Source organism: Ictidomys tridecemlineatus, chromosome 3, assembly GCF_052094955.1.
Source record: "Ictidomys tridecemlineatus isolate mIctTri1 chromosome 3, mIctTri1.hap1, whole genome shotgun sequence".
NCBI lineage: Eukaryota > Metazoa > Chordata > Mammalia > Rodentia > Sciuridae > Ictidomys > Ictidomys tridecemlineatus.
In genome coordinates this window covers 60266783-60279634 of record NC_135479.1, presented here as the reverse complement: position 1 = coordinate 60279634, position 12852 = coordinate 60266783, and the positions used below count along the sequence as shown (strand labels likewise).

Below are 12852 nucleotides of genomic sequence, written 5' to 3'. Positions count from 1 at the left end.
TAAGTCAATAACAAAACAAAACCAAAATGATAATTTACTGAACATCATATCTTCAGCAAGAGTTCATACACCTGTGTCTAATCATTGGGCAATGGTGGGTACAATACCTTAATTTCAAGAGGAAGAAATATGCCCAGAGAAATCCATTAGGAAAGGGTAAAACTAGGATTCAAATTCATGTCTTTGCTGTTATCTATCATCACTTTATTTATCTCACTTAAAAAAAAATCTAATAATAAATTTTACATTCTTAAATTCAAATACGAGGTAATTTACAAATGATATGAACAATTCAAACATGAACATTCTAATAGGTACTGTTATAATTAATTATATTCAGTTTCACCTCCTTCTGCTCTCAAGTTCCATATATTTTGTTCGTTGATATAATAATATGAAATTTAAGTTATATTATAAATTTCAGGTAGAAATCAGAGATTGAACTTGATTCAACATGCATACAATATACAAAATTAAATGTATCTAAATAATGTTCTAAAAACATTTTACCCTCTAATGGTGCTGATACAGGAGACTCCCTCATCGACATCCCTTGTTTTATATTCCCTTCCACTGAGTCATAGCTTCTTTTTAAACTGACTTCGTGTGCTGTTCTTGGACTCCTGGTCCCTTCTCTGGCATTCTTAATATCTGTAGAATGCACAAACAAGAATTATTCAGACAGCTCAAGGCCCACAATGTATAGAAAATAACATTCTATTTTCACAATCTTACAAAAACTTGTCCTAGTCTAGAATATATTTATGTGTAGATAACATTCATACATTTATTGAATGCCTACTGTTTACAGATAAGGTTAAGAAATTAAGTTTTTTTTCCTCATGAAATTTAAAAGTGGTGGGTACAGATAAATTAATAGGCCCTCACCATCCAATGGTAAGTACTATGAATGAAGTACAATGCTATTAGAATGCTGGGAAGGAAACCTGACATCCCCAGATTCAGGTAAGGATGCCTAGAAAAAATAATGTGAAAACTGAAAACTGAAGGATCAATAAGAGCTGTTTAACAAAGGCAGAGGAGGAAAAAGTGGTACAGGCAGAGAGGATGATGAGCACAAAGACCTCAAAACAAGAACTTTAGCTCAGTGAATGGCCAATGTGAACAGCAGAGTTAGGAGGATGAGTATCAGGGAGTAATTATGGGAGGGCTAAGGGGAAATATAGGAAGGACTCAATTGGCAGTGATAAGCTGAGAGCTGACCAAGGAAGGGTGATAAAGCCAAGGAAAGGTGCTTGCAGTTATCTTTAAGACAACAGAGTCAAGCCAGAAATAATATGATACATAGCTTTGAATATGGGTAAGACTGAAGGCAGGGAGATAAGTTAGGCACTGGACCACAGTGGCAGGGAGGAATATACAGTAATATTTCAGAGATTTTAGGCAAGAGAACAGTAATGACTTAATGAATTGTTGGATGTGGAAAGAAAAGAAGCAGACAAGAAAGATGGCCAGATTTCTGGCTTTGGAAATGTATATTAAACTCATCCCCCCAGAAACAAAATGTTAACAAATACATATCACACATGTTTAAATAAGGAGGAAAAGAATAAGAAAGCTATCATATATAATGTGGAATCAAGTACTATGTACAAACTTCTATTTATTTGAAGAGAAAGATAAAGTGAAACTAATAACTACTACAAGGTCACAAAGATAGCTTGTTGCAAATGAAAACTAATCTCAGTCCTTTGGCTAATATTTATGTCACATCTGAGTCATTCTCACAGAATACAATGGGGAAAATATAACTTAAGAATGCATCTGCAGGGTACAATGGCACTCCTGTAATACTAGCTACTTGGAAGGCAGAGGCAGGGGGAATCACAAGTTCAATCCAGCTGGGGCAACTTAATGAGACCTTATCTCAAAAAATAATTTTTTTTTTAAAGGGCTAGGATTGGAGCTCAATGGTAGAGCACCCCAAGTTCAATCCCCAGTAAACACACACACACACACACACACACACACACAACACTGTAATACCAGCTATTTTGGAGACTAAAGTGGGAAGATCATGAATTTGAGCCCTGCTTGGGTAACATAGTGAGACTCTGTCTAAAAATAGATAAATGAGTCTGAATAAAATGTTTCCACAGATAGAAAGTAAAATGGTTTTGCTAAAGAGAATCTAGATATAATAGTCTTTCCATGATTATTAGGCTACCTACTTCCTAATTCTTAACTCAAAAAATATGAATCCCAATGAAATAAAAGTGATTCTATTTAATTTAAATAAAGATTCTTTTCATAAGACGACCAGTCACAGATGATGTTAGCTACCACTTATGGGATACTTCCTATAGGCTCCCACTTTTCACTGACCATCCCAATTGATTTTTCAACAACTTTTCATGAGAAAGGTATTATTATTAAACCATTTCATCAAGAGAAAACATGGGTTTGGGAAAGGTAAACCAACTTCCCACAGAAAGAATGTGAGAAAACTAGAGCCTGTTTTTAGTCATACCTTACAAGATTGGCTTTTATGTACACATACCATACTTACTATCATATGATAAAATGTGTCCACTTTTGCCTTCATAAATAACATGGCCTTTGGATGCAGCTTCTTCTCTGCCTTTCTCAGGACTGCTCTCTTCAATGGGAATCCGAGAAATGGACGCCTTCACCAAAGTCTCAGTTGGTATGCCAGCCTGAGACAGAGCTGGGGTCCCCTGTCATCAAATCAAATCAAACGTAAGCACCAGAAGAGTCACTCAATCACAGAGTAAGATGCTCAGAAAATTTAAACTACCACATTGAAAGTCAAATCAATCCATATCATCAAAGAAAGCACATGTATATGAAAACAGACGTTAAACTTTATCAACAAAGAAGTTCTGTTCCTTCATTCTTAAACCCTGTCACAGAACCTCTTATAATGATACGTGTATTAGGCAAATCAGCTTTCTTCCCCACCTTGAAGCCAAACCTCCACTAAGGGACTTATTCTTGAAAGTTGGTCTGAAGGCCTAAAATCATGCAAATGTAATAAAATTTTTGAAAATTAGACTTGATAAATCAAATTTTAAAGTGCCCCAATTTTCATATTAAGAGGAAAAAAGAACTTTCAGGTATCAAACTATCTTCTAGTTAGGCCTTTGTCTTCAATAAGAGAAGAGGAAGAAAACAGATGCCTAAATGCCTTTGTTTTGTCGTAATGAATTTTCTCCATGATTGGTAGCCTTTTTTGTTGTTGTTTTCTTGGTACTCTCCAGCCCTTTTTATTTTTTGTTTTGAATCAGGGTCTTGCTAAGTCGCTGAGGTTGTTCTTGAACTTGCAATCCTTAGCTTCCTGAGTTACAGGGATTATAGGTGTGTGCCAATGTGCCTGGCAATACTCTTCTATATTGCCAGTGGTTGTGATTCTTTTTACCATTCTTTTAAGCAGCAAGCCCTTCCTTGGAGGGAAAATTTTTCATGGAACTAAATATATAGAACTCTTTTCAAAAGCAAGCTACTTGAGCTGAAATGAAAGTAGAGGCCCATTCACATATGCAGAGTTCCCAATATACTCAGAGGACCCATAAAACTCCACTGAGAATAATCTGAAACCATTTGCATACAGGAAGAGTGATGACTACAATACATTGAACTAATCTCATCATGGAATGAGCTCAGTAGTAAACATCTGGAAATCCTTAATTCCCGCTTCAGAAGCACCTGTTGAATGAATAGGCAGATTTAAAAATAAACAGATAAAACTTAGCCTCAGCTGACCTTGTTCTTACTATCTTCCTACCCAAACTTTGGATATTAAAGCGACAAGTAAAAAATATGAAGAGAAATACATTTAGGCTCATTTATTTTCCTTCTGTCTATATACTTTGGCCAAATATGGAAAAAGATTTGAAGAGTTTCTACGCAACCCTCTAAGTTAATATATAACTTTTTAGGTTACTATATATCACATACTTTATAAACCATGTCTCAGAGAGGAATCACTTGGGAAATGAAGATTCTGATTCATAGATTTGGAGGTAAAGGCTACATTTCTGCATTATTCTAGCAAGTCCCAAGTTATGATGCTCTGGTGCACAGACCATACCTAATTAGTAAGACCTGGTAGAGGTCTTACTAATTAAGCAGAACTGGTAGAGGGCTCTGGAAAACACCAGTTGCTGGGTTCTACCCCCAAAGGTTGATTTCAGTAAATCAGGGGTGAGGCCTGAGAATTCATGTTTAGCAACTTCACAGGCAATACTGATATTATTGGTTTGGAAACCACACTTTGAGAATCACTATCCTAAGGAACAGCATAACACAAGGAAGAGAAAATATGTGATAATATGCAAAAACTACATCAATGGGGCCAGGATTGTGGCTCAGGGGTATAGTGCTTGCCTAGCAAGTGTGAGGCCCTGGGTTCAATCCCCGGCACCACATAAAAATAAACAAAGGTATTGTGTCTGTCTAGAATTAAAAATATATTTTAAAAAACCCAAACCTATGACAATGTGTAAAAGCACAGTAAATGCTTTTAACAATTTCTTCAAACAGAATTTTTCCTTTTTCATATCTACATAATTAAAGAGTTCTATATTTCAAGATAAAATTAATATCTGAGAAAATAAATACCTTTTTATTCATTGAAATTGGCAATTTATTTAGCTCAAAATTGGGAGAAGATATTTAACCTTTGATGTTTTTTCAAAGCCACACACATTTCCTTGCTTAGCATTTGATTCTAACAAAGCAGCTTACACACTGAGATTCTAGACCTATCGTTTCATAAGGGGCAAAATCAAGCAAATAATGTATAATAATTTTCTTCTCAATTTGTATTCAAGCCAAACACACAGTTAAAGCTTTTCCAAGAAAACAGCGAGAACTTCATCAGTTACTGCATGTTTCTTCTGCCAATTTGCAAATAAGTAACCTTTTCAAATGAATCACAGGACAGATAATATAGTTCGTAATTAAAAAAGATTAATGTCTTTCTTCAGACAGTTTATAGACCTGGGGTTTATTATCACTGAGATACTATTCCATGACTCAGAACAAAGAACAATCGAACTACAGAACTACATTGATGGAATAGCTCTTTTTTCTAAGTTACTGTTTAGTATATTAGAGATGATGATAATAACCTGAGTGATAGAGCCACGTAGAGAAGGGATACTCTCCACTGAAATTTTGCTGGTTGGAGTTCCTCGAGTTATACTTCCTTCTTGGATAGCTCCTGTGGTACCTGAATATAACCAAATCATTAACCATTACATCTTTCATTCCAATAGATTAATAATCGTACAAATAACACCCCGACAAAATAGCCCCTACTGATAAAATAAGAAGAAGGGAAGAAAAACAGCAAACAAAAACTTTTATTTTACTGAAATATTCTTCTAAATTAATATTGTAATTATTTTTAAAAAAGGACTTTGGAGACATAAAACTTCAACATTTTGTTTTGCTTTTTTAAATTTTTTTTGTGGTACTGGGTTTTAAACCCACAGTCTTCACATGCCAGGCAAGTGCTCTATCACTGAGCCATAACACCCTCAGCCAAACTTCAAAGTTTTAAAATAATTTTTACATGGAAAGAAATCAAAACTTAGATTTAAAAGCAATACTTTGAAAATTCATTATTAAACTATACTAATGAAGTATTTTTTAAAATATTTTTTATTTTAGTTGTACACATTTATTTTGTTTATTTATTTTTATATGGTGTTGAGGTTCGAACCCAGGGCCTCACGCATGCTAGGTGAGCGCTCTACCGCTGAGCCACAACTCCAGCCCCCTAGTGAATTACTTTAATCAATTAAATTGCTCTTACCTCTGACCACGCCTTCATGTTGGGCCCTGACCAATAAACCCTCAGGCTGTGAATTTTGGCTCCGGGGAGAAAATTCTTCCTGCTTGATATAGGGCAAAGTAGCTGTGGACAGAAGAAACATGAAGTAATCAAGTGCTGAATTACTGACTGTGACACTACAAACGCAGACAGTACATTATGACTGTATTAACTCACTGACCTGATTTGGTGGATTCCTGCTGCCTTGGAAGTCCAAGAGAGATAGACCCCACAGAGGGCTTAGCCGTTTCTTGAGTATAGGAAGCCTGATTATGAGAAGTCATGTAAGTGCCAGGAGTGCCCTAAAAAATAATTTAAAAAGACTAAACATTGTCTTTTCATAAAAACGTAAGCTGTGTAAACTCAAAATTAAGAACAGTATTCATAAAGCAAGAAAATTTTCAGCAGAGATTGCTTAAATTTAAAAAATGCTTAAAGGAAGTGTCTTCTGGCATTACCGTAAATTAAATGTAGATAATATTTACTATTAATAAATTGAAAAAATAAAGCACTGCAACAGTGCAATCACAATGTAAACAATTTTTATTAACAACTGCCCCTCTTAAATGTGCTTTGGAGAAGTCGGGCACAGTGGCACACTCCTGGAATCCCAGTTACACAGGAGGCTGAGACAGGAGGATTAGGAGGATTGCAAGTTCAAGGCCAACCTCAGCAACTTAGCAGTGAAACCCTGTCTCAAAATAAAAAATAAAAAAAGGCTGGGTATGTGGCTCAGTGGCAAAATGCCTGTGGGTTCAATCCCCAGTACCAAAAAAAAAAGAGAGAGCAGACCTGTCAATTGGCTGGCTGAGTGCTGAGGGCATATGCCCCAACACACAGCCTCTCAGAAAACACTGAGAAAGTTATTGGTTTTAGGTATTTAAGGAGATCTTTGTTCAATCAGTAGTAGGCCATTAAGCTAAGCTAACCAAGCAGTGATTTCAGTGGCCTGTCACACTATTTAGTGATAAATAGCAGAGACTTTACAAAATGGGGTCACTAAGCAAATCAACAATACCAGCAAAAAGAAACTAAAACAACAACAGGCCCTAGAGGACAGAGGTATCTGATTTTCAGAGTTATCATATTATATAAATATCCCATTTTAACCCCAAATTACAAGACATGCAAAACAACAATAACAAAGTGTAAGCCATACACATGAAATAAAGCAATGAATAGAAACTGCCCCTGAGCAAAGAACTAAAGGGAGCTATATCTAAAGAATTCAAAGGAATAATGTCTAACCAAATACATGATCTCAGCAAGTAGAGAAAGAAATCATTATAAAGAACAAAACTGTGAAGTTCTGGAATTGAAAAGTGGAACTTAGGGTAGGGGGCTTTCAGGAAACAATCTGATGAAAGGCATTAATGATATGCCTATAATTAACATAATATCTAATCTTAAAACAGTGAATGACTTCCTCCTAAAATCAGCAACAGGAAACTCATGTTCACATTCACAACTTCTATTCAATACTGCACTAAAACTTCTAGCTAGTGCAACAAGAAAAAGGGATAAAAATTAAAAAGAATTAAAACCATATTTGCAAATTACATGCATATATAGAAAATCCTAAGAAATCTACCAAAATAAAACAACCCCATGAGAAGCATTAAGTGAAGACCACATGTGGGCAAAGTCAAGATATATTAAAAAATCAATTCTATGTCTATACTTAGGCATACCTCATTGTGTTGTGCTTCTTTATTGTGCTTCACAGATAATGGTTTTGTTTTGTTTTTAACAAATTGAAGGTTTGTGGGAATCCTGAGTTGGGCAAGTCTATCAGTGCCATTTTCCCCACAGCTGAGAATATTCTTCTCATTTTTAGTAATAAAGTTCTTTTTAATTAAAGTATGCATACTGGGTTTTTTAGACATAATGCTATTATATATTATAAATCTACAATAAGTCTATGGTACTAAGATGGACAAATAGCATTGAGAGTCTACAAATAGTTCCAAACTTACAGTCATCAAATGGGTCTTAATGAAGGCACTAAATCAAACAAATGAAGGAAAAAAATACTTTTCAACAAATGTATTGGAACTGGAGAGCCAAATGAAAAAATGAATGTAGATGACTACATCAAAATGTACATAAAAGTTCAATTGAGATGAATCCCAAGCCTGAATATAAAAACCAAAATTATAAAGCTTACATAAGAAAACATAAGAATATTTCACAACCCCAGAGCAGGCAAAAAATAATTACTCATAGGAGAGAATATTTTTATATTGACTTCATCAAAAACTAAAACATGGCTGGGCATAATGGTACACTATGTAATTCCAGCAACTTAGGAGGCTGAGGCAGGAGGATCACAAGCAACTCACTGAATGCCCGTTCTCAAAATAAAAAATAAAAAGGGCTAGGGATGTATCTCAGTGCTAAAGTGCCTGTGGGTCGAATCCCTAGTTCCAAACAACAACAATAAAAAACCCCAAACAAATAAAAAACAAAACTAAAATTTCTGCTTATCAAAACATTCTAATAACAAAATCAGCAAATCAAAAATAGAAAAATATTTGTAATAGGCATATCTAACAAAGAACTTGAAACATATAAAGAACTTCTAAAATCCAACACCAAAAAGATCCAATAAAAATGGACAATTGGGCTGGGGCTGTAGCTCAGTTGTAGAGCGTTTGCCTAGCATGTGTGAGATACTGGGTTTGATCCTCAGCACCAGATAAAAATAAATAAATAAAATAAAGGTATTCTGAAAAAAAATTCTTTAAAAAAATGGATAATCAGACTTAAATATGGATTGAGTATCCCTTTTCCAAAATCTCTGGGACCAGAAGTGTTTCAGATTTGGAATTTTTTTTTAACAGATTTTGGAATATTTGTATATATCCAATAAAACACATTGGAGATGATACCTTATTGTAAGCATGAAATTCATTTATTTTATATACACCTTATAATAACAGCCTAAAGACAGTTTTATATAGCAGTTTTAGTACAACTGCATTTTGACTGTTATCTATCACATGCCATTGGGTGTAAAATTTTCCACTTGTGGCATTATGTTGGTGCTCAAAGAGTTTCAGATTTTGGAGCACTTGATTAGGATTAGGAATACCCAACTAAAAAGTCACAGCCAGTAGTACAAATGTTCAATGAACATACAAAAAAGTGTTCAATATTTGTTGTCAGGGAAATGCAAAATACAACCACAATATTACACACACCAGTTAAGTAGATCTAAAATAAAAATAAAAAAGACTAATAAGAAGAAATGGAATAATGGAAGTCTTGGTCTTACACGTTGATAGGGGGAGTATAAAACTTGTAGGACCACTCTGAAAAATTACAAACCTAAACATATATACATCCAGCAATTTCACTTTCAGATTAAATGAAAACAAGTCCACAAAGAATCTAGTACAAGAAATGTTCATGGCAGCTTTACTCATAGGAGTCCCAAATTAGAAATCATGCAAGTTTCTGTTAGCAGAAACATGCCTTGTGCTGGCAAGTCTGGTCAGACCCCATTCTGGGATATTTTTTGTGTGTACGTGGCTGCAGAGCACTACAAGGCAATATTATAAAGTATCCTTGACAACTGCACTGTTTTAACACAAATTATATCTATTCTTTGTTCATTGTATTATTTAGCAATAAGAAGACTATTGATAACACAAAAACCTGGATGAATCCCTAAAACCATTATGCTGAGTTAGAAAAACAGATACAAAAAAGTGTATCATATCATCATGATATGTATCATATCATCATGATATGTATCATATCATCCCATTCATATGAAATCTTTCAAAAGGCAACAACAGAAAGAACAGAAAGCTGCCTCAGGTCGGAGAAGGGATGCCTAGGAAGGAACATGAGAAATTTAGTGATGGAAATGTTCAATTATCTGACAGAGATATAGCTACTGGTTGTTCACAGAAGTCATATTTGATCTACCCATCAAGTTCAATTAAATCATATTTCAATTAAAAAAAAAAAGAAAAGGCAATGTACCAGTAAAAAAAAAAAAAGAGAGAGAGCGAGAGAGATTGTTAGTGTTTGGGTACAAGATATATCTTGAAAGCTCATATGTGAGATAATGTAGGAATGTTCAGAGGTGAAATGAGAGTTGTGACCTAATCAGTGGCTTTGCTTGATAGATAAATAGGCAAGAAGGGTGTGGCTGAAGAACAGAAAGTAGGCCACTGAGAGCTTAACATACAGACACTCTCTTTCTTCAAAATAACTAGTCAGTAAATATTCTACTTTATGAAATGAATTCCATTTTAATTTGCATTACAATAAATAATTTTGTGCCTTTGGTAAATTAAACCAGGTGGTAGGCCATGGCCACTCAATCTGGGTACATAGCTCATTCAAAGTTCCTACATGTAGCATGGAGTATATTAAATTTTGCATTTTCTAGTTCCTGTCTCTGCAAGTTTCACTTTCAGAGAGCTTATCACTTAAAAGTATGCTCATAAATTAGTGTAAGGAGGAAGAAAAAGTTTTACCAAAGCAATATTCAAGAGGAAATTTGCCATAAAGAAAAAGCATTTTACCTGTGAGATAGAGCCTCCCATTATAAAAGATGGTTTTTCTGAAGCCATTGTGGTTTTAGATGATGGGATAAGAGGTGGTGGTGGCCTGGTTGGTCGAGTTGTTGGAAGTCGACCCCCTTCAGGGAGATTAGTTATCACTTGATGTGGAGCAGGTTGAAGAACTTTTAAAAAGAAAAAAATGATTTAAAATAGTCAAATTTCTTAGTTTGCCATAAGCTAGCTATCTTAAGTCATTTCTAAATTTTTAAGTCACAAATTAAATTATAAATATGAAATGAGGCCAAGGATGAACATTCACATTTTAAAAATTTCTGTCATTTAACCTCGTATACATATTCAAATCTCCAGTGGTATTTGTGAGGATGAAATATTCAACTCCCTTTCAAACCAGAGCTTTCACGCTGATGTTCAATGCAACTACTTCTGTTCAGCAGAGGCAAACCTAAATCTTCAATAACTTTTTATCTATCACTTTCTGGTCCTCACAATGGAAGTGAGAAAAAGGGAGCTTCTGAGAACAGGTGCTGTCCCTGCCCTGCTTTGTAGAGTGTGCTGAATGGCTGACAACCTGTTTCATATCTTCTGTGTATCTGGCATAATCTGAGAAATATTTACTGATTCTGGCTCTCACAGCATAATTGAATTTCTGGGGTTAAAAAAGTCTCAAGATTTTTATAAGTACATGTACTCTTAAAAGAAAAGCTATTCAATGTCACAGTATAAATGTGTAAACACAAATTTCCCAGTGGCCCAGTGAATCTGAACTGAATACAACTGATAATGGAATGCATAGAAACAAAGTCATTTTGAGACAGCAAGGACATGTTCTGGAAAATCAGTTAATTCATGAGATTAAACCACCCACAGGAACATTTGTGGGTAGATGGCCAGCAGCCACTGTACAGAGGGGCAATATTTACCTGGCGGGACACTATAGCGGGCTGTACTCATATCGGGCCGTGGAGCGGCTTTACTGACTTCTCTTGGAGAGAGCCTACACGGTGAGGCTGACCTTGCTGCGGTACTGTGCATCTGTGCTTCCTGTTCTAGAGCACGTTTGACCTCAGCATAAGGCATATAGGCGACTGATTTTCCTATGAAAGTTAAAGTTATCAAAATAAGGGAAGAACCCCAAATTAAAATACTGAGTGTAAAAGGACCAAGCCCACACCATCCAGGGGCAGATCCATCCATATGTTAATAACAAGGTCTAAAGCTCCTGAGGGGAAGATCCACCCACAGAAATGGTTAAGAACTACTATAAATCTAAATCTGCTATGTATTCAACATAACTATGATCTAACAAAATCCTCAAAAATACAATTACAATTTTTCCTTTTCAAGGATAAAGAATTTCTCTTTCCTCTTAAGAAGAATTCAGTGTTTGTACATGCAATAAAATCACAATAGGCAAATATCACATTATCAAGTGATTCTGTGATTTCAAAACTGGCCTGATTGAGAGGTCAGCTCTCTGAGGATTTCAACTCATAATTAGCTTGCTGATGCTGATGGGTTAATATTCAGAGATGCACATTTAAGAAATGGAAAGTCTTTTAAAGATATAATAAAGCTAATCCAAAAGTCCTTTACAAGCTTATAAAACTTTGATCATAACTACAATATTACTAACGAAAATAACAAGTAAGTTATCTTCACCAAAAGTATTAAAAACTTTAAACATTAAAGGGAAAGCCAAAAGTGCAGTCATATTAAGACTTTAAAATGTATATGTTATATATATATTTCCTTTTTAAAAATGAAATTGATATACTACAATAATTTTCGAAAATCAGGAAAACACAAAGTAAAAATCATTTGTAACCCTAATCACTTAGATTTGTGGCATGTCAATGTTTACCAGAACAAATTCCCATTCATTTTATTACTCTTTTAATTTCTTAGTCTTATCTATTTTTCCTTCCAGATAACTTTCGATTTAAAATCAATTCAAGTACTTCCTTCTCAAATGAAATGTCTTTGGAAATTTCATTCCACTTGTATTTAATTTATAAATAAATATGGGTATTTATAATAGTGAATTTTCTAATTGAGGAATCCAGCTTTTATCATATAGGTTTGTTCATTTGTTAAAAATTATTCCTGGATATTTCATATTCTGTTGCTAGGAAAATCATCTCTTTTCATACATATGGGTATGTAAATACATATAACTAAATAATGCAGATAGGAAAGGTGGGTTTTTGTATAACAACTTTTTTTCTTTTTTTCTCCCACATTTTTTTATTGGTGCATTATAGTTTGTATAGCTACTTTATTATTCTTACTTTTTGGTGATGGGGTAAAGTATTTTTATTATTATTCCTGTATGACAACTTTTCAAAATAAACTTTCCTTTTAGTTCTAATAACTTTTCAATAGATTCTTTTATACTTCTGAGTTAGAACATCTTATGTGTAAATAACAATTTGTCTTCTCCGGCCAAATACCCACCTTGTGCTTTCCTTACTATCCTATGTTAAGTTAATA

The 12852-nt window shown here is 34.5% G+C and overlaps 1 protein-coding gene across 28 annotated transcripts in view; it reads right to left on the bottom strand.

Moving 5' to 3' along the window:
* Positions 1–12852, bottom strand: part of Ncor1 (nuclear receptor corepressor 1) — a 156431-nt gene that overhangs the window by 32435 nt on the left and 111144 nt on the right. For 15 of the 28 annotated variants that reach the window (XM_078042927.1, XM_013365441.4, XM_013365445.4 and 12 more), the window contains 7 exons: positions 11283–11456; positions 10363–10523; positions 6003–6123; positions 5804–5905; positions 5115–5215; positions 2522–2699; positions 511–651 (listed from right to left, as the gene is read on the bottom strand). In XM_078042927.1, coding sequence (XP_077899053.1) covers positions 511–651; positions 2522–2699; positions 5115–5215; positions 5804–5905; positions 6003–6123; positions 10363–10523; positions 11283–11456 — 978 coding nt within the window. The remainder of the gene's footprint in view (positions 1–510; positions 652–2521; positions 2700–5114; positions 5216–5803; positions 5906–6002; positions 6124–10362; positions 10524–11282; positions 11457–12852) is intronic. The other 13 variants (XM_013365457.4, XM_078042931.1, XM_078042930.1 and 10 more) reach the window with 3 other exon arrangements.